At 37.9% G+C, this 25,438-nt stretch overlaps 1 protein-coding gene across 21 annotated transcripts in view; it reads left to right on the plus strand.

The window, feature by feature from the left end:
• KTN1 (kinectin 1) overlaps window positions 1-25,438 on the plus strand; it is a 118,273-nt gene that overhangs the window by 30,600 nt on the left and 62,235 nt on the right. For 14 of the 21 annotated variants that reach the window (XM_022570492.3, XM_089907738.1, XM_089907737.1 and 11 more), the window contains exons 2-6: window positions 5,769-5,806; window positions 9,569-10,121; window positions 13,504-13,641; window positions 15,037-15,207; window positions 16,577-16,707. In XM_022570492.3, coding sequence (XP_022426200.2) covers window positions 9,599-10,121; window positions 13,504-13,641; window positions 15,037-15,207; window positions 16,577-16,707 — 963 coding nt within the window. In that variant the 5' untranslated portion in view covers window positions 5,769-5,806; window positions 9,569-9,598. Of the gene's footprint in view, window positions 1-5,768; window positions 5,807-9,568; window positions 10,122-12,831; window positions 12,884-13,503; window positions 13,642-15,036; window positions 15,208-16,576; window positions 16,708-25,438 lie in introns of those variants that run through there. The other 7 variants (XM_022570493.3, XM_089907734.1, XM_089907732.1 and 4 more) reach the window with 2 other exon arrangements.

Consider the following 25,438-nt stretch of genomic DNA (forward strand, 5'->3'; position numbering starts at 1 on the left):
ATTGAGGTAGGGGCTGAATTTCCCCCTGAAATGGCTGTCATTTGTGCTGATACTATTTATTAAATAATCCATAGATTTACTTACTGATTTGAAATAGCTCTCTGATTATATACTAAATTTTTCACATGTATTTGGGGCTTTTTATGTTGCATTTATTTGACAGTTCTTGGGCAAGATGTAAAGATTCTTGTTTTATAGTGAAGCTTTTCCAGTAGCTCCCTTAGAGTTTTTTTGGGTAGTATTTGACGATTTTGGCTTGTCATTTACATTTCCTGTTTAGTTTGTGAAATGATCTTAAGTATTATGTGTTTTTTAGGAATAGGCAAGAATAAATATAACATTTTATTATTTTAGTACTTTCATTGTTGAGTGACCTATGGTGATGTACTTATGAGTTATTTCATCAGTCTCTTACGTTCAACTTTTAACACCCTAGCAAAACTTTCCTAAAGGATGATAGGGTTTGAAGTAGGTTTTCTGTTTGTTGATAAATTTAACTGGTACCATACATTACTAGGACTGCCTTGTTGTAGTGGGATTGGACATAGATGAGGAGGCTAGGGCACTTAGAGGGCCTCAAGGAGAAGTTACAGGAGGAAAAGATTTTGGATCACAACTATGAAGAATATTCTAATGTTTTTGTAAAAGGAGCTTATGGGAGGTGCTGATTCCTCATAAGCATAGGCTCACTGACCATTCAGCTGGGTCCAGTCTTTTAATTAGATGGCCCTTTCCAACTCAGAGGCCTTGTGAAAAAGTAAAGGTAGGTCAAGACTAGATTTTAGGGGAAGGCAGTCTTGTATATATGGTATAGCTGTTTTACAATTACATCATTGGTGTGAACTTCATGTTTTAATGTTAATTTTTGAATGATGTTAATTTTTGAACAATTTTGACGATTTATCTTCACCTTTGGAAACTTTTACATATTGATTTGAAATACTGATTATTTAAATGTATTATTAAATTTTTGGTATTAAAGCTTTTAATTTGTCTAATTAAGTTATTATAAATTAGCTTTCTTTACAGAATAAACTTAACCAGGTTATCTCCTGTGGGTATGTTTTTAAAAATTTATTTATTCATTTAATTTAATTTTTTTTTAATTTACTTATTGATTTGTTTATTTTTGGCTGCAATGGGTCTTTATTGCTGCCTGCAGGCTTTTCTCTAGTTGTGGCGAGTGGGGGCTACTGTTCGTTGTGGTGCGTGGGCTTCTCATTGCAGTGGCTTCTTGTTGCGGAGCACGGGCTCTAGGTGCGTGGGCTTCAGTAGTTGTGGCTCACGGGCTCTAGAGTGCAGGCTCAGTAATTGTGGCACACGGGTTTAGTTGCTCCATGACATGTGGAATCTTCCCAGACCAGGGCTCGAGCCCGTGTCCCCTGCATTGGCAGGTGGATTCTTAACACTGCTCCACCAGGGAAGTCCTGTGGATATGTTTTTAAATGAGCAGTGTCTTTTCCTGGGAAAATGGACTAGTTGGGGCTTGATGGGTAAGCAAAAGTCTGAAAGATATTGGTATAACTCTCAGCAGCTACCAGCTACACAGATACTTTTCATTTTCTTGGAGAAGCTGTTCAAACTGATTTATCTAGTCTTGTATTAAAGGAAAAAAAGTAAGTTTGGTTAAAAAAAAAACGAAATAGAAGTTTCACGTGTTGTGACATGATAACTAATGGAGAAGTGAAATTTTATTATTCATCTCTGGTATTAGTTGGATTTGTTTCAGACTGGGGTAGCAGTTCTCTAGAACGGGTATTGCTGAAATAACTTAAATGGTATGTTAATAAGGTGTGAGTCATAGAAACAAGTACCTGTTGCAGTTTACAAGGAGAATTGCACCTCAGCTTTAAGATTTCAGTGTAATCTGTAAAGTTAATTTTAGAAAAGCTGTTGTAAATGGACTTCCCATGTCAGGCAACTCAGTGTTTGATTTGCTAGATTATCTTATCTTTTGGTTGCTTTGAATGTTTTTCTTCTTATCTTAAAAAATAATATTATAATTGTATTGTGGGCTCTGGGGACATTATACTTTTGGTGTAGAGAATGGAAATTTAGGTAAGTTTTTATATTTTGATGGCCATTTCAGTAAATGATTAATAATTTGTTTTTCTCATTGGTGTCTTTTTCTTATTTATTTGTAGAATCAAGTATTTAAAAACTTATTGTAGACTTAATACACATGTAAACTTTTAAACATATATAGCTGTACAATATAAGGTGAATACTTTTTCTGTGTGTTTTCTTCCAAGTACTTTATACATTTTCTTAAGTTTAAAATTTTAATCTGTCTGGATATCTATTTGATCTGAACGATCAGATAAATTGATTTTTAAATTTTTAAAAATCAATTTGAATCTATTTTAGGTTTTGAGTTCCATTATTTTCTGTTCTTTTATCTTTTATCACACTGCAGTATATTGCTACTTTCCTATAATTGTTACACAATTATCTCCTATCTCATAGAATGCTATGAATGTGTACATAGAGAATAAATGCTCTAGGATTTTAGGAGGAAGAGAAGTATCTGTAGGCAAGGTACTTGAGCTGGAAGAGTAGACCTCCTTGAGGCTCAGGTTTGGTTTTTATGCTCTGTTTTATTGATACTATGTACTTCCTCAGGTGGGTCATAAATTCATTTAAAGTCAGTGAATCTATTTGTGCAACACTGCTAAGCACCCTGTATTCTCTCCAAAGTTTTAAATTTAAGTGGAGAATCAAAATAAACAAAATTTATAAGTAAAAAATAACAATGTGATAATTATAATGTGTTTTATAGGACCACCAGCGCCACCCTTTCCACCCTTACTCAGAACTAAACTTTGTTTCCCATTTCATTAAGAAAATAGTAGCATTAGGAGGATAATTTTTACAGACTTCTACACTGTATCTACCTCCTTGCCTATGTTTCCGTCTAAGGCTAGTCTCTTCAGAATTTGTACACCAAATTCTTTTCCTCTTGCCATTTGAGAACATTGTCCCTCACCCCTCACTCTCTTGCATCATCAGTCTTTCTGCTTCTGCCAGATCATCTTTATCAGCATATTAACATGCTGTTATTTCTCTTGTCTTTAAAAACTTTAAAAACCAAAGCCCCAACCTCATATTCCCCTCCAGCTTCCATTGCATTTCTTTTATTACTTCACAGGAAATCTTCTCCAAAGAGTTGTTCACACCTGCTGGAGTTCTCACTTTTGACTTCATTTCAGTCAGGTTTTGATCACCACCACTCTACTGCTTTGGTCAGTCACCACTAATGTCTCCGTTGCTAAAATCCAATAGTCAATTTCTATCAATAGTTTTTACTGTACTTTATTTACTAACACCATTTGACAAAGTTGATTAATCTCTCTTTCTTAATATACTTTATTCATTTAGCAACCAGGGTGACATTTCTCCTAATTTTCTTTCTACTTCTCCTTCACTGTTTCCTTTGGAAGTTCCTCTTCATCTTCCTGTTGTTGAATTGTCCAGGGGCTCTTTCTTGAGATCTGGGCTCTGTTTATACCCATTCCCTTGGTGATTTTATCCAAGCTTATGGCTTTAAATATAATTTATATGCTGAGTATGACTAAATTTATATTTTTAGCATGTATTCCTCACTTGCCTAAGCACTCTTTGTTTAGCTGTCTGCTGGATATCTCCACCTGTCTAAAACCTAACTCCCTAGTCTTTAACCCCAACCATGTCCTTTCCACACTTCCCCCATCTCAGTAAAGGGCAACTCTTATTTTTGGCTTAGTCTGAAAGCTTTGGAGTTGTCTTTGTCTTTGCTTGTTCTCTCACACCCCATTTTCCAGTCCTCAGCAAATCATCTTTTCACTACCCTCATAGTGTACTCAGAATTTGACTACTTTTTACCACCCCTCTTGCTACCTGCTTGCTCTGATCATCTGTTGCCTAGATTACTTCAGTTGTCTCTTAAGTTTTCCCTGCTGTCACCTTCTCCCTATACCCTTTTTCTACTCAAAACCCTCTGTTGGTTTCCCATATTACTCAGAGTACAAGCCACAGCCCTTCCATTTGCCTGTAAAAAAACTACATGATTTGTTCACTGCCCCCTGCCCCCTGCCCCCTTCAAATGATCTCTTTAACCTCATCTTCTACTACTTTTCCTCTTGTTCATTATACTTGAACCACATTGTCTTTATTGTTCTTGGTCAAATGTGTCAGGTTGTGTTCTGTCTCATATACTGTATATTAACTGCTGGACTGTCTTCCTTTTAGTAGAATGTTAGCCCTATAAGGGCAGGCATTGTGGCCTTTTGTACTGTTGTTTATTCAGAATGCCCTGGAAAACAAGGTTGACGTATACTAATTGGTGCTAAATAACTATACAAAGTGAATTAATAGACTGTTGTGGAAGATGGTAGTTGAAAAGATATTTTCATAGGTGTGATTTGGGCTGTGTTTTGAAGGATAAGTGAAGATTTGATACAAAGGACAAGGCAAAGGTTTCTAGATTTGATACTAGGGAGGAGGGGAAATTGGACTTTTTAGAGAGTTGTTCCTTTTTGTTCCCCAATTTAGAACCTGTAGTGCCTTCTTAGTGCTGATTTTGTCTACTCAATTGACTGCTGATATTCTGTAGCTGGTTGTAGTTTATATTCCTCAAAATCATATCTAAAACTCCCAGACAAAAACCTATTCCTGTATTCTTGAACTTGACATGTGATTTCATAATTTACAGATTTCGGCCAAGCTAGAAACATAGGAGTTAGTTGTCTTAGACTCCTTCCTCACTTTCACCATGCTCTTTTTTTTTTTTCTTGGGTCGCGCCAAGTGGCATGTGGGATCATCTTGGTTCCCTGACCAGGGGTTGAACCTGCGCCCCCTGCATTGGAAGCACAGAGTCTTAACCACTGGACTGTTAGGGAAGTCCTTCACCATGCTCTAATAGTTGCCTTGTCCTCTATCTGCATTGACTTAATTCACTCTCAGCTTTAGCCTGTTGAAATAGTTATTTTAATTGGTGTCCTTGCACCTGTGTTAACCTATCCATTGGATTTTAAATTTTGATGCTAATTTTTATTTGTAGAAGTCCTAATTGATTCGTATCTACCCAGTTACTTTTTTTTTTTTTTTTTTTTTTTGCGGTACGCGGGCCTCTCACTGTTGTGGCCTCTTCCGTTGCGGAGCACAGGCTCCGGACGCGCAGGCTCAGCGGCCATGGCTCACAGGCCCAGCTGCTCCACGGCATGTAGGATCTTCCCGGACCAGGGCACGAACCCGTGTCCCCTGCATCGGCAGGCGGACTCTCAACCACTGTGCCACCAGGGAAGCCCAACCCAGTTACTGTTGATAGTTTCTGTTCTTTGCTCATTTTTCCAGTTACCTCTTCTTTATGTGTGTAGGTTATAATCTATATCTATTAATTCCAGTATCTTGAATCTTTAGGGATGTGATTCCTTAGTTTATTTTTGTTCCTTCTTGCTCATGGTGGCTTCTGTCATTTTGTGTTGTGGGCTCTTATGTGGATGACAGTCTTCTTTGGAAATCTTGAGGTTCCTGGCTTGAGGGAGCAATATACCAAAGAAGATGTGCATTCACTTCTGTCGCATGCACTATGGGCACCACCAACTTGGAACCACTTAAATTTTTTGTCTTGGCATTTCCAAGATCGTGTTAAGTAGTTTGGACTTTAGACCTATGTAAGAAGAGACCCCTGGAGCCAAGGCAGAATTGGGACCAAAAGTCAAGACTCTTGACTTTATTTTAGTGCTTTATTATATTGCCGTTTATCAATTTTAAAATTTATTTTTTTCAGGATATATCTGGAATATGACATGCATACTTTATTTGAAGGTTAGTGGCACCATAATGTTTAATCTTACATTTTACCAAGAAGGGTTCAGAAAATACTGTAGTTAACTTCTGTTGTGTAATGGAAATCTGAGTAAGTGATACTTGTCCATGAATATACTTTTTATCAGTGTATGGTACTTCCATAAATAAAGTTTTCCTCAAAAAGATTAACTTGAACGTTAAAAAAACAACATAAGATGTCATTATGGATTTAAAGGAAGAGAAACGTGGCATGTTTAGAATACAGACTACTTAGATTCAGCATGATCAGGTTACAGATAGATTTTTTAACTTACGAACTCTTTTTTTTTGCGGTACGTGGACCTCTCACTGTTGTGGCCTCTCCCGTTGCGGAGCACAGGCTCCGGACGTGCAGGCTCAGCGGCCATGGCTCACGGGCCCAGCCGCTCCGCGGCATGTGGGATCTTCCCTGACCGGGGCACGAACCCGCGCCCCCTGCATCGGCAGGCGGACTCTCAACCACTGCGCCACCAGGGAAGCCCATGAACTCTGTTTTTACAAAGAACCTGTGATAAGAGCTTTCAGCTTAGGTTTCCAGCTACTTCTAGTAATATTATAACTATGTTGTACATTGGATAAAGCTCTTGTAGGCTACTCTTGGTGCCTATATATCTTTTAAAGGTGTATTCATTTAGTTGTTCAGACATTACAGATTTATACAGGAACTTTTAAGAAATTAAGTGTTCCTGGGTTGAAAACTACCTTTCTCTCAAATCTTTGCTTGCTCTTTACAAATATGCTTGCTTGTATGTTGTTCGGTATACATCAGTGGAAAAAAATTGACTTTCAGTTTGTTCAGACTTCAGTCTTGAATTTTTGTTGTATTTTTCTTACTGGTTCTTTTGAGTCACTCCAGTTGACATACTTTTATCAATTGAAGCACAGATAATTTAAAAAATTAGTTTTTTGGTGTCATTTGTTTTAAATGTTCTTTTAGTTTAAAGAAAATGATGTCAGAGGCAAGAGTAACTAAAATACTGTGGTAGTAAGGAAAGAGATTTCAAAATTCTTAACATTTACTTGAAATTCAATAGTATACCTATCAAACTGCTTGCATTTTTCCTTGTAATATGTAAGTAACGGTTCTTTTAAAATTTGTGTTTATTTAAACTTTTAAAAGTATAATATTGTGCATTCAGCATGGTTACTTAAATTTCTGTTTTAATGTAGAAGAAATTTAAAAAGTTGAACAATGAACTGTATGTTAAAAATATTTGGGGCTTCCCTGGTGGCGCAGTGGTAGAGAGCCCTCCTGCTGATGCAGGGGACACAGGTTCGTGCCCCGGTCTGGGAAGATCCCACATGCCGCGGAGCGGCTGGGCCCGTGAGCCATGGCTGCTGAGCCTACCTGTCCGGAGCCTGTGCTCCGCAACGGGAGAGGCCACAACAGTGAGAGGCCTGTGTACAGCAAAAAAAAAAAAAAAAAAAAAAAAAAAAAGCAAGGAATTAAAACTTTTATGAGTTTCTCTTAAACTAACAAAATTTAAAATATTAAGGCAAGCGAGACTGCACCCATGATTATGGCACAACTCTTTAATTTACATATTCATCTTAATAACCTATTATACATGAGATGTTTTGATCATACAAGTAAAACTGTGATTTTGACTATTCAGTATTTAATTGAATTTAAGAAAGTCTCAGTATTTACAGTTTTAACAGCAGTGTTTTATTGAGTTGATATTTGCTAATTTAACCCATTCTGATGTATATTCTATCTCAGTTTTTTGTATTATATATAATATTGCTGTGAACATCTTTATATATGCTTTTCTTTGTAAATTTCCTGGGATAAAGAATCAGGAATATTGGATTAAAGCAATGCAAACACTTTCTTGACTTTAAATTTGCCTTGGTGTTTTGGTTGGGCTCCTCCTAGTTGCAGAAAGAGAGCTCACATGACTGGGAATTGAATTGTGTGAAGGGAATCTCCTGAAAAATCCAGAAATGGAAATCATGATTCTTCCAGGCTCATGTGGGACCTGGAAAAGGGACCTAGAAAAATCATCAGAACATTTGAGGAATATGTGTTTCAGAGTTCTTGTGGTCTCATGGCCTCTTTTCTCCCTGAACGTTTGCTTCTTGCTCTGCTTCATCATAGATTTTGCTCTCCCTAAGACTTAAGTTGCATGTGGCTGCAGTTTGCTGTTCATCAAAGCCCTTCTGACTTTGACTTGACCTTTTTTCAGCATCTGTGGTTGCTGCTAAGTGCCTTAGCGTCTTTTCTTTCCTCAAAGCAAAAATCCATAGAGTTCTAAGTCATTGTTTTGTCCTTTTTCTCCCCCAGTTCCCCAGCCAAGTTGAACAGGCTTTGTAGCCTGTAGGTGGTCATGTTAAAACAAACAAAAATCAAAAATAAAACATCTTTTAGGGCTTTCCTGGTGGCGCAGTGGTTGAGAGTCCACCTGCCGATGCAGGGGACACGGGTTCGTGCCCCAGTCCGGGAGGATCCCACATGCCGCGGAGCAGCTGGGCCCGTGAGCCATGGCTGCTGAGCCTGCGCGTCCGGAGCCTGTGCTCCGCAATGGGAGAGGCCGCAACAGTGAGAGGCCCGCGTACCACAAAACAAACAAACAAACAAACAAACTTTTAAAAAGCATTTCTGGTTGACCACTAACAGGCACAGTAAAATATGTTTAATAAATTAAAAATCTTGGATAGTTCATGAATTAATCAGGGAAGAACAATTTTGTGTAAAGTTCCTTTTAGTATTTTGTTAGCACATGATTCCTTTTCCCCTTCATCTTGTTAAAACCTTCTCTTAGTAAGTCCAGGGTTGTGTTAATACCATTAAAAATGTTGCTTCTTAATTAAACATTATTAAGAGAGGATGGTGATTGCCTTTGTTTTTGCAGTATAACTTTTTTTACAGTAAGAGGTACCTTGAAAAAAATTGAGAAAAGCATCTTATTTGTAATTTATTTTAGTGCCAAATGACATATCCTAACATTTTGATTTTTTACTATATTATATTTCCATATCCTTGTTGTAGCCCACCATGTCATGAGGCTGTTAGTTAACTGGAATAAAGGTGCTCACAGTTTGTGAATGGACTTAAATCTTTAAGTGGAGGAATGAACCACCTTTGTCTTCTTTGCAGTTAAGAGTGTGGTACTTTTAATGGATATCTAGTGTGTTGGTAATAGTTAATGCCTCTTTATTTCCATGTATAGTAGTATTCATGAACATTGTACAGTAAGAGGAAAACTAAATACTAATAGTGTCAAAAGTGGGTATTTTTTGGGAAAAAGTAATGAATGGCTAAGTTTTTTTTTCCTTCCGTTTGAACCTTTTCGCATGATTTAAAAATGGAAGGCTGGGGGCTTCCCTGGTGGCGCCGTGGTTGAGCGCCTGCCTGCCGATGCAGGGTCATGGGTTCGTGCCCCGGTCTGGGAAGATCCCACATGCCGTGGAGCGGCTGGGCCCATGAGCCATGGCCGCTGAGCCTGCGCGTCCGGAGCCTGTGCTCCGCAACGGGAGAGGCCACAACAGTGAGAGAGGCCTGCGTACCACAAAAAAAAAAAAAAAGGAAGGCTGTGTTACACTCCTAGTTACCACAAAATTTTTTTAAAAGTATATTCAAATTGTATTTGGCAAAGTAATCCAGTATGTGATTTAAAAAACTAACCTGTTCAGATTTGTAGATCAGGTTAAATATGCAATACCACTTGAAAGAACAGAGGTTTTTTGTGTTTAATAAGACTGACTCAGGCTTTTGTTTTTTCCTTCTTTCACATTTAGGTTTTATAGGATCACATTAACAAAAGCACCATGGAGTTTTATGAGTCAACATATTTTATTGTTCTTATTCCTTCAGTAGTTATTACAGTAATTTTCCTCTTCTTCTGGCTTTTCATGAAAGAAACATTATATGATGAAGTTCTTGCAAAACAGAAAAGAGAACAAAAGCTTATTCCTACCAAAACAGATAAAAAGAAGGCAGAAAAGAAAAAGAATAAAAAGAAAGAACTCCAGAATGGGAACCTCCATGAATCTGATTCTGAGAGTGTACCCCGGGACTTTAAATTATCTGATGCCTTGGCTGTGGAAGATGAGCAAGTTGTACCTGTTCCACTGAATGTGGTTGAAAGTTCAAGTAGTATTAGAGAAAGAAAGAAGAAGGAAAAGAAACACAAGCCTGTACTAGAAGAACAGGTCACCAAAGAAAGTGATGTATCAAAGATTCCATGCAAAAAAGTGGAACCTGTCCCAGTTACTAAACAGCCCACCCCCCCCTTGGAAGCAGCTGCCTCAAAGAAGAAACCAGGGCAGAAGAAGTCTAAAAATGGAAGCGGTATTGTATTCTATTCAACTTTATTGCGTGGTTATATTTGTTTTAATAATTTTAGAGTTTGAAGTTCAGGTACTTTGTTAAGTGTGCACACAAATGTTGAATACTGAATCTGAAATCGAGAACATTATCCTTTTCACTGTGTGTTTGCTTTCATTAATTGCTGATAGAAAGAATTAGTACTGAGCATAAAACAGTGTTCAGAACTAAATTTCACATTACAAATGTGGAAAAGGCCTTTAGTGGAAATATATAAAATCTGTTTATATATATAAAATATAAATATATAAAATATAAAATATATTATAGAAATATATAAAACCACTGAGGACCTGTAAATATCAGTAGTTAGAAATGTTTACATTTATTTCAACCACTACTTTCTAATCAGTGTGATAGGAATTAAAGATGAAAAGAAAAATCAGATATCATTTTCACCTTTGATTGATTAATTTTGCAAACATTTATCATACATGTGTTTTGTGCTAGGCATTAGATTAGGTACTAGGACTGCAGAGATGAAGTGTGCATTTTCAAGGTAGCCTCATGCTAGTTGTAGATACAAACAGAAATAGGTTATTATAATATAAAAAGATTAGTATAATGAGCTAGGTATGTCTAAACCAGTGTTGGAGTTCTAAGGTGGGCCACTTAAAGCATGTAATGCCTAAAGTTAATCTTAAAGGTTGAATAAGTACTAGCTAGTTTTTCTTGGTGGATAGGGTGTTCCAAGGAGAGAGCTTAATAGGTACAACAGAAAGGACGTGAGAAATGGTGTGCTGATGGTTGAAATTGCAAACAGTTTGTTCTGTATGAAAGGACTTGTGTTCACTATTAAGTTGTTTTCGTATCTTAACTTATGTAGTATTAAGTTAGTTATACTGGATTTTAAATATTTGCTTGCCAGCTCTGATCAAGCATGGTACTAGAGAAATAAGAGTAAAGGGGACAGAAGGCCATGTAAGTCAATAATGAAATGTGACTTATATAAGAAAAATACAAAGTATAGAAATACTGTGGAGCCAAAACACCTAGTGCTTATGGGGACCATGGGTCAAAAGCTTTACAGAGGAGACAGTGCCTGAGCTGGGTCTTCCGGAATGAATCACTTCATCGAGCAAATAGTGGGATCTCATTCCCCACTGGCAGAAGATCATGCATAAAGGCATTAAAGGTGCAAGAGTACAGTGTATTGTTGAACCATGAAATGGGAGGTGGGGAGTGGTACGAAACAAAGCTGAAAAGCTAATGGAGTGGGTAGATCATGATGATTTTTGTATACAATGCTAAGGAGCTGGGATGTTGTGATTTGGCCATTGTTGAAGATTTTCAAGCAGGCTTAGCTTACATGGCCTGATTTACATTTTAGAAAGGTATTTTTGGCAGAACTAGGGAAGACAAGTTTCATAGGGCAGTGTTTAATATAGGCACACTTGTTAAGAGGGTATTATTTTCCAGAGTTAAGTTGAAGGACTGAACTGTGGTAGTGACAGAAGAAATAGTAAGGAGGTTAGAGAGATCTGCAAAGCAAAAATGACATGACTAACGTTATGCATAGGATATGGCAGATAGAGGAGAAAGCAGGGTCAAAGATAATTTCCAAGTTTTAAGTTAGGTCAGGGTAGGCAAACTGCAACCTGTGAGCCAAATCTGGCCTGCTTCATTTTTTATGGCCCATGAGCCAAGAATGGTTTTTGTATTTCAAATGGATTAAAAAAACTAAAGGAGTAATATTGTGTTAAATATGGAAATTATATGAAATTCAAACCTCTGTGTCCATAAATCAAGTTTTTTTGAATGCAGCCACACTCATGTGTTAACGTATGTCTGTGGCTGGCTTTCACACTGCAACAGCAGGTGAATAGTTGTGACAGAGTCTAAATGGCCCACAAAACCAGAGTATTTACTGTTCAGCCCTTTGTAGAAAAGATTACTCAAGCTCTGATTGGTAAATGTTGATAGCTTTAAGAGGGAACAATGGGGAGAGAGTGGATGTGTGCCCAGAGGAGAATGCTTTCAGTTTGTGTTTCTGGTGCCTGTAGGGGCTATTTACATAGGGAGGATGCAGTAGGAAATTTAAGTACAGAGGCATAAGGCTAGACTACAGATTCAGAAGCCTTATTAAGCATGATGGTAGTAGTTGATGTCGTGGGTGTAGAGAAGATCATTCAAAGAAAGTATTTAAAATGAGGACACAATCCTGAAGAATACCAGCGTATAAGGTATTCAGTAGGAACAGCTTACAAAAGGAGACTGCAAAGGAATATTCCAAGTGTAAGAAAAGAATTATCATGGGAGCTGAATTTTATTTATTTTATTGTGGTAAAATATATGTAACATAAAATTTACCATTTTAAAGTATAAGTTCTGGGCTTCTCTGGTGGCGCAGTGGTTGAGAGTCCGCCTGCCAATGCAGGGGATGCGGGTTCGTGCCCCGGTCCGGGAAGATCCCACATGCCGCGGAGCGGCTGGGCCCGTGAGCCATGGCTGCTGAGCCTGTGCGTCCGGAGCCTGTGCTCCGCAATGGGAGAGGCCACAACAGTGAGAGGCCCACGTCCCGCAAAAAAAAAAAAAAAGTATAAGTTCTGTGGCATTAAGTACATTCACATTCTTGCACAGTCATCACCACCAGCCATCTCAAGAACTTTTTGTCTTTCCCAACTAAAATCCTGTACCCGTTAAGCACTAATTCCCCATTCTTCCCTCTCTCTAGTTCTTGGCAAGCACCATCCTACTTTCCGTGTCTATGAATTTGACTACTCTAGGTATTTCATATAAGTGAAATCATACAATATTTGTCCTTTTGTGACTGGCTTATTTCACTTAGCATAACGGAGAAGAGAGTAATTTAAAGAGGTAGAGACCAATAGTATGAAATGCTAAATAGAATTCAAATAAGGATTAAAGGATATTATTGGTAGAATGTGGCATTTGGGACACTAGGGACCTGAGTAAAATCTTTCATGGATATAATGGAAGAGAGAAAAATCAGGTTGCAATTAGTTGAGAAATGATTGGTAGGAAAGGAAGTACAGACTGTTCTTTGGTCAGTATAAAAAGGAAATGGGTGTGGGGGGCTAGGGATTACAGTGGTGGGAAGGGTTTTATTTTTTAAGATGATAAGGGATTTGACCATGCCTATAAGCTGAGTAGGGCTAGGAGTGGCTGAGAAATGGGATATAAAAGAAGGAGCAAGTACTAGAAGTCCTGATAAAGTTAAAGAGCATATGTGGCAGAGTAAGAAAGCTAGAATAAGTGAGAGAATTGTATATCAGAGTTTAAAATTTTGGTGGTAAAGCATTTTAGGAAGTATTCATTAATAATTGAATCTTTTCTGGTGTGTTCATTGTTTGCTATGATGATTTTTCATTTATTTTTAATAAAGATGATCAGGATAAAAAGGTGGAACCTCTTATGGCACTGTCAAAAAAGCAAGAACCATTACCCCTGCATCAAGAGACTAAACAAGAAGGTGGATCAGGAAAGAAGAAGGTTTCATCAAAGAAGCAAAAGACTGAAAATGGTGAAATGTGTAGATATGTATTTTATAAATACTAATTCTAGAGAAGTCCACTAGGACAAGGAACCTAGAGACCTCACATGCTCTTTAACTTCCAGCTTAATATGTACCATAACAGCTTTAAAACTAATACAAGTCCATGGTGCTTTGACAGATGGTTAGGGTATAAGTTTGTGGTGAAGACCTTTATATGAAATTTATAAAAGGACAGAAGCATTTATAAATATTCTCATTCTTAACTGAGTTTTGAAAATAATGTTAATAGCATACAGACTCTATAGAAGAAAAGTATTCCTGAAATATTTGTACTTTTTAATATCACATAAAGATTATGCTTGAGAACATTAGTAAAATTTATCATTACCCTACATTCCTAACTATTTATTAAACATAATTTGCATGTGTGTATGAGAAGCATCCAGTTAAAAGTGATGGAGCAATTTTAATCTGTTCCGAATTGTCCACAGAAGACTTAGCTATGAAATTTACATAGATAAAACAGTGATTTTTATAATATTGGGCTGTGATATCAACTAGTGCTAGAAAATAGTAAAATTGGAAAGGGAAAAGATGAAATTCTGTTATTTGCATTAAAATTATGATATATCAAGCAATCAGGTATAGAAAAATATTATCACAAAATATTTGTTAATATTAAATATTTATTATACATTTTAAATGAAAGAACTGTATGTGCCCCAGAGTTTTTTTTTTTTTTTAAGGTAGGGATATAGAGAGACTTCCATATGGGTGTGGAAGTTTGTGTCTCTAACCAACAGATATCAGACTTCAGTATTCAAACTTTTTCCCATTAAAATTAGGAACAAAGTAAGAAGCCTTCCTTCCTCCACTTTTAATGTGGTTCTGGAAGTTTTAACTAGTGTAGTAAGATGTACCATATAAGTTAGAGGCATAACTATTAGAAATGAGAAGATATCTGCAAGGAGCAGTGACTAATTTTGTATCTAGCAAGGAAAAAAACTCAGTTAGGAATTAACCAATTGGAATAAGAGGTCAGTAAAGTACCAACATACATTAAAAATTAATAGTTTTCCTTGAGCACTAATTAAATGTGAATGGATTCTTAGTTAAATCAGGAGAAACATGAGAACTAACTAAAATGTGTAGGGATGTATAAGAAGAAATTTTCAGATACTATTAGAGGAGATGTGTGATACAAATGATATGCTATAAAATAATATTGAACTGGTATTTCTTAATTAGAAGAGTGTTTTGAGTTGTTAAATGATAAAATAGGAATTTAAAGCCAAATTGAGCTGGTATTAGAGATTTGAAAATAACTGCATTTATCATTAAACTTAATTGTGCTTACATGTTATTTAATGACTGTTATAAGAAATGCTGAGTAATTATGATTTTGTTGAACTTAAATTACAGTCTTGGTAGATGAACCCCTTATTCATGCAACGACTTATATTCCTTTGATGGATAATGCTGATTCAAATCCTGTGGTGGATAAGAGAGAGGTTATTGATCTGATTAAACCTGACCAAGTAGAAGGAATTCAGAAAACAGGGGCTAAAAAACTGAAGATTGAAGCTGATAAAGGTAATATACAGAATGTGACAATCCTTTGTATTGAAAAAAAACACATTTTTGAGTTCTGATGGAGTGAGTGTGTTTTCTCATAGAAGCAATGAATTGCAAAAGACTAATAGAATCTTTGTAGTAAAAGATTTATTGGTAGTTTTCTAATCCACCTTCTCAGTTTTGTAGAGCTGGACATTAGACTTTGACTTGCCTAAGGTTTCATAGCTGTTTTGCTGTCGGGTAATCTCTTCCCTTCTATTATTGTCTCTCAGAGTTTTCTATGCTAATTCACAACGGCCTTATTATTATTATTACTATTATTATTGTTATTATTTTGGCCGAGTCACATGGCTTGAGGGATCTTAGTTCCCCAACCAGGGGTTGAAGCGGGGCCCACGGCAGTGGAAGTGCTGAGTCCTAGCCACTGGACCACCAGGGAACTCCATATTATTTTTTTAATAGTTTTTTTTTTTTTTAACAGCACTTTTAGGTTCATAGCAAAATTGAGTGGAAAGTACAGAGTTTCCATATACCCCTTGTTCTCTTACATGCACACAACTGCCTTTTTAAACTTATAATGTAGCTGAAGTATTAAAAGCTCTGGGCACCTTTGGGTCTAATGGGTGGCAGTTGCTTTTAATGAGAGGCCGCTGTTGCCTAATGTAAGAGCCCTAGGGGAATCGAAGTGGGTGAGTCAGGAGATGTTTGGCACATGGATTTTTAAAATGTTAGGATTGCTGTATATACTTGATGTTTGTAAAATCAGACTTCCTTTTTGTAATTGTCTTCGAGCTTATTTTCTCATCTGTAAAATTTGGCTCATAAGTCCTAAGTATTACAGTTAAATGAGAGTATTTGTGAACATATTTAGTATAGATACTACCATATATTAGACATTTGCATTTTTTTTTTTTTAAGTAAGGGTATACTGGCACTTTAATATTCTGCAGTTTGGATACAAACCACTATGTACATAGAATGGATAAACAACAAGGTCCTACTGTATAGCCCAGGGAACTATATTCAGTATCCCATGATAAACCATAATGGAAAAGAATCTAAGAAATAATGTACATATATGTATAACTGAATCACTTTGCTGTACAGCAGAAATTAACATTGTAAATCAACTATATTTCCAATTAAGAAAACATAAAAAATATTCTGCAGGTTGAGCAAATTTTTATTTAATGTAATTATTCCATATTATATTAAAAATGATAAACACTTTTTCTCTGTGGACTAGAGCATTAATTGTTGTTTGACCTGAAATGTAAACCTGTTTTCTCTTGGTTACTGACTTTCTGGGTCAAGAATTCTTGGTGCTTTACCTTTGCTGAAGTTGTTACTTATATCTTTTAAATGTTAACTTTTTTTTTTTTTAAAGAGAATGCTGAAGTAAAATTTAAAGATTTTCTTCTGTCCTTGAAGACTATGATGTTTTCTGAAGATGAGGCCCTTTGTGTTGTAGACCTGCTAAAGGAAAAGTCTGGTGTGATACAGGATGCTTTAAAGAAGGTAAGCATATTTTAGATTATGAGCCTATTTGAGGGCAGTGATTAGAAGTTCACCAAGCAAGACTTGTGCTAGAGCAATAAGTTATAACCTACTCCCATCCTTTATACCCCGAAAGCACTTAGTGACATTTAAAAGTTCTGGAATGCCTTCGGAAGTTATTTCGTATATCCATACTAATCAATATACTTATTTAGTTCAGTCAGGTGTCCGAGTCATCTGAGGTTTTGACAAAAACGAATTGCTTATAATAAGTAAGAAGATTTATATAACTTTAAAGTCATTTGGCACTTGGCTAAGTTGTACCTTGCTTTCCTGTGAATGTAAGTGCTGAAGGCAAGGTCGGGTGATTTCTGGATAACATATGGAATGTTTTTGTGACTGAAGATAGCACCTGGGCATCTTTTTCGTGTGCGTGTGTGTGTGTGTATGTGTATGTATAGAATACTACTGTTCTAAAGTAAATGCTTTGAATGATAGAATCATTGCTATGACTGACTAAAATTTGAAAAAAACAAAGCCATGAAGCTAATATTTAATTTCTCATTATATTACACTCACTATATTATCAGGTCTACTAACTATCTCATATTGGGAAATGTGACAAGTTTTTAAGTGTTACTTTGTGTGAGATAAGATGACATGGTATCCGGTGTTCAATATTAGATTGTGGACGTGACCATTCTTATTTTAAACACACATACACACACACTCCTAACACACTTTTCTGCCTTTAAACCTTTAGTGGCTTCCATTTATTCTTTTTTTTTCCCCATCTTTATTGGAGTAATTGCTTTATGATGTGTTTCTGCTGTACAACAAAGTGAATCAGCTATATGTATACATATATCCCCATATCCCCTCCCTCTTGAACCTCCCTCCCACCCTCCCTATCCCACCCCTCTAGGTGGTCACAAAGCACCGAGCTGATCTCCCCGTGTGATGCAGCTGCTTCCCACTAGCTATCTATTTTACATTTGGTAGTGTATATATGTCCATGCTACTCTCTCACTTCGTCCCGGCTTACCCTTCCCCCTCCCCGTGTCCTCAAGTCCATTCTCTACGTCTACATCTTTATTCCTGTTCTACCTCTAGGTTCATCAGAACCATTTTTTTTTTAGATTCCATATATATGTGTTAGCATACAGTATTTGTTTTTCTCTTTCTAACTTATGTCACTCTGTATGACAGACTCTAGGTCCATCCATCTCTACAAATAACTCAGTTTCATTTCTTTTTATGGCTGAGTAATATTCCATTGCATGTATGTGCCACATCTTTATCCATTCATCTGTTGATGGACACTTAGGTTGCTTCCATGTCCTGGCTATTGCAAATAGTGCTGCAGTGAACATTGTGATACATGACTCTTTTTGAATTATGGTTTTCTCAGGGTATATGCCCAGTAGTGGGATTGCTGGGTCGTATGGTAGTTCTATTTTTAGTTTTTTAAGGAACCTCCATACTGTTCTCCATAGTGGCTGTATCAGTTTACATTCCCAGCAATAGTGCAAGAGGGTTCCCTTTTCTCCACACCCTCTCCAGCATTTACTGTCTGTAGATTTTTTGATGATGGCCATTCTGACCAGTGTGAGGTGATACCTCATTGTAGTTTTGATTTGCATTTCTGTAATGATTAGTGATGTTGAGCATCTTTTCATGTATTTGTTGGCAATCTGTATGTCTTCTTTGGAGAAATGTCTATTTAGGTCTTCCGTCCATTTTTGGATTGGGGTGTTTGTTTTTTTGATATTGAGCTGCATGAGCTGCTTGTATATTTTGGAGATTAATCCTTTGTCAGTTGCTTTGTTTGCAAATCTTTTCTCCTATTCTGAGGGTGGTCTTTTCATCTTGTTTATGGTTTCCTTTGCTGTGTAAAAGCTTTTAAGTTTCATTAGGTCCCATTTGTTTATTTTTATTTCCATTCCTCTAGGAGGTGGGTCAAAAAGGATCTTGCTGTGGTTTATGTCATAGAATGTTCTGTGTTTTCCTCTAAGACTTTTATAGTGTCTAGCCTTACATTTAGGTCTTTAATCCATTTTGAGTTTATTTTTGTGTATGGTGTTAGGAAGTGTTCTGATTTCATTCTTTTATATGTAGCTATCCAGTTTTCCCAGCACACTTATTGAAGAGGCTGGATTATCTCCATTGTATATTCTTGCCTCCTTTGTTAAAGATAAGGTGATCATATGTGTGTGGGTTTATCTCTGGGCTTTCTATCCTGTTCCATTAATCTATATTTCTGCTTTTGTGCCAATACCATACTGTCTTGATTACTGTAGCTTTGTAGTATAGTCTGAGGTCAGGGAGCCTGATTCCTCCAGCTCTGTTTTTCCTTCTCAAGATTACTTTGGCTATTCGGGGTCTTTTGTGTTTCCACATGAATTGTAAAATTTTTTATTCTAGTTCTGTGAAAGATGCCATTGGTAATTTGATAAGGATTGCACTGAGTCTGTAAATTACTTTGGGCGGTATAGTCGTTTTCACAATGTTGATTCTTCCAATCCAAGAACATGGTCTATGTTTCCATCTGTTTGTATCGTCTTTGATTTCTCTCATCAGTGTCTTTTTTTCTCTCTCCGCCCCCCCCCCCCCCCGCCGTCAGTTTCTTATAGTTTTCTGCATACACGTCTTTTGCCTCCTTAGGTCGGTTTATTCCTAGGTATTTATTGTTTTTGTTGCAGTGGTAAATGGGAGTGTTCCCTTAATTTCTCTTCCTGATTTTTTGTTGCTTAGTGTATAGGAATGCAAGAGATTTCTGTGCATCAATTTTGTGTCCTGCTACTTTACCAGATTCATTGATTAGCTCTAGTAGTTTTCTGGTGGCATCTTTAGGATTATCTATATATAGTGTCATATCATCTGCAAACAGTGACAGCTTTACTTCTTCTTTTCCAGTTTGGATTCCTTTCATTTCTTTTATTTCTCTGATTGCTGTGGCTAAACTTCCAAAACTATGTTGAATAATAGTGGTGAGAGTGGGCACACTTGCCTTGTTCCTGATCTTAGAGGAAATGCTCTCAGTTTTTCACCGTTGAGAATGATGTTGGTTGTGGGTTAGTCATATAGGGCTTTTATTATGTTGAGGTAGGTTCTCTCTATGCCCACTTTATGGAGAGTTTTTATCGTAAGTGGGTGTTGAATTTTGTCATAAGCTTATTCTGCATCTATTGAGATTATTAAAGAAAAAGAAGAAGAAGAAATACGGGAAAAGAACACAGAAAAACAGAAAAGTAAAGTAAAAATAGAAGTTTATAAAAAAATAAAAATAAAAAATACGTTATAGAACATGAAGATCTCAAAAGACTAAAGAAAAAAACCCTGAAACAACAACAAACAAAAAAAGAAAGAAAAGAAACCCAACAACAAAAAAGCCAGAATGAATCAAAACATAATACAATTAATAGTAATAATTATGTTTCCCTGGGGTCTCAGCTGAAAGTGTCTTTGTGCACACTGTGAGCCATAGCCCACCTCCGCCTCCCCAAGAGGCCCTCCTCTGCCTCTGGACTGGTCTCTGGACCTGTTGTGGGCCCTGTGAAGACCACTCAGACTCTGATCTGAGCCAGTTCTTGAGTGTGCTTGTCCCCAACGTCCACAGCTGCCAGAGATAGACCATTTTCATTTGTGGGAACACTCATTGTCTACTCAGATATTCCATGGACGCAGGGTCTACCTAGCTGATCACAGGGATTTAATCTGCAGCTTGTACAGCTGATGGAAAGTTTTCCATCTTCTTCCTTAGTTGCCCCATCCCTGGGGTTCAGCTTTGGTTTTATCCCCACCTCTGTGTGTGGTCCACCCACAGAGTCTGGTCCTGAGGCTGCTGTGGAGATCTTGGGTCTGCTCCAGTGAGGACAGAGTGCAGAGGTGGTATGACTGCTTGGATTGCGGGAGCCCTGGTGGTGCCAAATGCGCAGGGGAGCCGTCAGCCACAGGCACAAGAGGTATGGCCCTAGTGAGGGCCTTTTCTGGCACCCAGTGTACGGTGTGTCAGGGCCAGCCCTGGCTGGGCTTTTTCTGGCGCCGAGCAGCAGGTGCGCTAGGGCCATCCCTGTGGGGGCTTTTTTTTTATTGCTAATTGGCAGGTGCTGGCATGAGGGGAGAGAGAGTCTGCAAGAGTGGCTTGTCCCCCTGCGTGTTACTCAGCAATAGTGCCCTCCTTCCATGGCAGTCCCGTCTTCCTCTGTAGGTATTCCCTGCTGCGGATTTCCTCCCTCCTATCCCCTCAGTCCATCTCCCCACAGCCAACAGCAATTCTCGCTCTGGGCCTGTTCTCTAGTCCCCGTACTCCAGCTCCCAGCCCCCTTGCACACCTGTGAGCACATGTCCCAGTCCAGGGCACGTAGGGCCACGGTACGGACCGTCTGTGTATTTCTCACTGTGTCCCATCTGCCACCGATTGGCCGCTTCACCCTCTTCCAACAGCCTCAAATGCTTTCTTCTGTACCAGTCGATTTCTCTGTTGGAGAGGAGGTTTCCCCGAATTTGGGACTCTCTCCTCTGCTTCCACCTCCCCCCTGTTCCCCGGGGTGCAGGTCCCATCCAGCTTCCTCTCCTCCTCCTTCTCCCTTCTTTTTGCCATCCTACCCAGTTATGCAGGGATCTTTATAGTCCTGTCTGGTGTTCAAGGTCTTCTGCTAGTCTTCAGCCGGTGTTCTGTGAGAATTGTTGCATCTATAGATGTATTCCTGGTGCATCTGTGGAGAGAGATGAACTCCACGTCCTCCTACTTCTCCACCATCTTTTTTTTTCTTTTTTCTTTTTTTAAATATGTATTTATTTATTTGGTTGCACTGGGTCTTAGTTGTGGCACACGGGATCTTCATTGTGGCCTGCGAACTCTTAGTTGCAGCATGCGTGTGGGATCTAGTTCCCCGACCAGGGATCAAACCTGGGCCCCCTGCACTGGGAGCCCAGAGCCCCAGCCACTGGACCACCAGGGAAGTCCCTTCTCCACCATCTTGAATCCTCTCCCATTTATTAAAGACCATCCTAGTCCAAACCATCACTTCTCATTTGATTACCTTCAGTATTCTCCTAGTTGATGTTTCTGCATTCCCTTGTAGCCTTATAGTCTATTTTTTCTACACAACTGCAAGGCAGCCTTTAAGAGGTAAATCACTGCTTAAAAAACTCTTTGGTGCCTTTCTCTTTGCACTTAAAGCAAAATCCAGATTCCTTTTAAGGCCTATGTCTGTCTCTCTCTATAACCTGATCTCATGGCATTTTCCTCATCCCCTCATTAAAGAAAACCAAATATTCTCTTCTGTCTCGACTGTCCTAAAACCCCCAAGCCCCTACCCCCTAACTTCTTTCCTTGGTTATTTCCTCCATCAGGTTTCCATTTAAATATCATTTCCTCGTATAAGGCTAATCTGAATTCCTAGTCTAAATTATTCTCTTCTTTCTCATAACCATCTGAATTTTTTTTGTCATACAGCATTTATTATGGCATATGTCTGTCCATACTTCCAAGTATCTATTGACAACGTGTTTTACAAATCTGTGGCATTTTACAATGTAGTATGCTTGTTGGACAGTCTCCGTGTGGTGCCACAGTGGCTAAGAGTAAACAGTGTGTTCGAGGATCATCAGAGTAAGTGCGATAACTGTGTGACTTTGGATACAAAGTTAGATTATTCTCTTGCAAGGAACGTTCTTGAAGTTCTTGATTGAAGAATTTATCTTTTGATTTACTTTAATTGGGTAAGTGTATATCTTAAAAGGGTTCGTGGTTATTTGTGAGGATTGGGAAAATCTTCTTGCAGGGAAAAGCCTCCAGCTGAACTTAGTTACTACCTGTTTGAAATCACTGCTTTTTAACATTAATTGCTTCAGGTGTTTCTCTTCTGACTAAGGATGGTGGTGGTGGTTTATGGGTGCAAGAGTAGTCATTTTATTGCTTGAGACAGCTTTGAACTCTAGAGGTTGGGTGGTAAATCAGACTCCCCTTGATAGCTATATTAGGCAGGCCAAGGAGGAAGTTGGGAACTGTTAAAGATAACGTTTTGAAATAGAGTAAATATTTTGAAACCTTACATTTTTCCCTTTTCCTTGGAACCTTTGGCTTTCAATTAAAATCTTGTTCTGTGTTTCTTATGGTGTGGTTCTATTCTTATCTTCAGGGACTCAGTGCCCTTGTAGATCCACTCTTATCAGGGAAAGACTTGGTAAGTTTAATTTCTCCCTTTTCCTGTCACGGAAATTGATTCTTGCTCAGACCTTTTAATAGATTTCAAGGTCCAGGATGTAGATGAATCCCCACACCTAATAAAGACCACTTCAGAGAAAGGGGGAAGATAAATGCAGGAATATAAGCATAGATGTAGGATAGAGATAGAGGAGTTAGAGGACTTGCTGACCAATTAGATATGGTGGCTAAAGAAGAGTCTAGAATGAATGCTTGTTTTTGCTCTGGAGTAACTGGATAGATTGTGGTGACAATGGTATTCATGAGCACTTTGCAAAGGAGGAGAGAGTAGAGGATTATGAAAATATTTAGGAAGTTGTTTTAGGCATCCTTTGGAGCATTTAAATGGATACAATTATTTCACAATTGAATATATAATTCTCTGGTGTTGAAAATATATTGCAAAGTGGGTAATTTCGGAAAATAATCAACTATCACCAGTACATATAGTGGATGTATGTTAGTCCAGAGAGGATGTGGAGAGGGGTAAGAAAGTTCAGGAATGAACCTTGAGAAGCACCAACATTTAAAGGTCGGGGAAAGCCACCACAGAGTATAGTGAGAGGAGAAACAGCAGGAGACAGTGGGATCACAGATGCTTAGGGAGGGTAGAGAGTTCAGGGGTGGTGGGAAAAACCAGCAGTGACATGCTTTAGAGCAATCAAGGAGAGTAAGGATTGAAAAAATGGATTTGATATCCTTAGTGAAAGCAGTTTCATTGGAGTACTAGACTATAAATAAGTGATGAATGAATAGGAAAGGTGACAGTATCCACTTTGAATAAGCTTAGATGGGAAGGGGAAAACAGTAAAAGCTAGAGGGCTTTTGCAGAGTTGGAGAGGAGATGTTATGTTCTATGTGTATGTACACACGCCTTTGTGTTTAAGCTATAAGACACTTCTGTTGTATATTTAGAGTGTAGGTTAAGATCCTGGGCTCTAGGGTCAGATTTCCTGGATTCAAATCTGGACTCTGCCACTTTGAGCTTTGTGGCTTTAGATAAGTTACTTAACCTCAGTGTCTCAGTTTACCCATCTCAAAAATGGCAATGATAATAAGGTATTATCTTAGAGTTCCTAGCATAAAATAATTGCTCAAAAATGTTAACTCAGTGTGATTACTAGTAAGAAAACATTTAAAATGTATTTGAATTGTATATTAACACATATATATGTGGAATCTAGAAAAATGGTACGGATGAACCGGTTTGCTGGGCAGGAATAGAGATGCACATGTAGAAAATGGACGTGTGGACACAGTGGGGGAAGGTGTGGGTGGGATGAATTGGGAGATCAGGATTGACATAGGTACTCTACCATGTGTAAAATGGATAGCTAGTGGGAACCTGCTGTATAGCACAGGGAGCTCAGCTCAGTGCTCTGTGGTGACCTAGATGTGTGGCATGGTGGCATGGTGGGGGCTGGGAGGGAGGTCCAAGAGGGAGGGGATATATGTATACATATAGTTGATCCACTTCACTGTACAGCAGAAACTAATATAACAGTGTAAATCAACTATACCCCAATTAAAAAAAAATAGAAAAGGCAAAAAAAAATTTGATAGTTTTGGTTGATTATTGATTTCTTCTTGTTGGCCTTTAAATATACTTGCCTCAATTTTGTGTTTTTTTTCCAACTCTAAGTTAGTAACTATTTTGGCCCCATGTTGTATAACAGGAGGAAGTCTATTTAAAATTTTTCCTACCTTCTCTCTTCCTTCCCTCTCTACTTTTGTTAATTATAGCATTTGTTTATCATATACTTACAATATTTAATGTTTGTTTTGTGACTATAATTTTTATGTTTGTTTCAGCCTTAATTCTGTAGCTTAATGCTGGGTTCAAAGCTTGATACCAGTTCTTTTGCCATAAGCTTCTGTATTCATCTCTTGGTTGGCTGAAATGTTTTTTTTTTTCTGGAATTGTTTCAAGAAGGGCTTATGGAACCTGTATTTCCCAAATTCTGGCAAGTTAAAATGCTGCTTTATTGTCTTTGTACTTGAATGATAATTTGGTGGGTATAATTTTTCTGGGTTGCACTTTCTTTCCTTGAGAATTTGTCATGCTTGCTTTACCATTCTCTACATTCCTATCGCTGGATAGAAGTCTGAGACCAGCCTGAGTTTTGCATTCTTTTTTTTTTTTTTTTTTTTTTTTTAAAGGCTCTGCCACGTGGCATGTGGGATCTTAGTTCCCCAACCAGGGATCAAACCCATACCCCCTGCATTGGGAACCCAGAGTCTTAACCACTGGGCCACCAGGGAAGTCCCCTGAATTTGCATTCTTTTCATGTATTTTTGTCAAAATACACTCTCACAATGAAAACATCCTTTGGGTAATCAACCAAGTTTTTATTATTTATTGGACTTTCCAGTGTCCACCCTACTGTACAAACATCAAGGGATTCAGCTTCTTTGAAGTCATGGGAATTTTGCTATAATGTGGCTTTGCATTGACTCTTCTATCAGTATTCCCTTGGGCAAAGCATGTCTTTTCAGTCATGAGATTCAGTGTCCCTTAAAAGAATTGAAATAATGGGTATC

The sequence above is a fragment of the Delphinapterus leucas genome, chromosome 2, assembly GCF_059928025.1.
Source record: "Delphinapterus leucas isolate spDelLeu-1000000601 "Yukka" chromosome 2, BTC_Dleu_Yukka2, whole genome shotgun sequence".
NCBI lineage: Eukaryota > Metazoa > Chordata > Mammalia > Artiodactyla > Monodontidae > Delphinapterus > Delphinapterus leucas.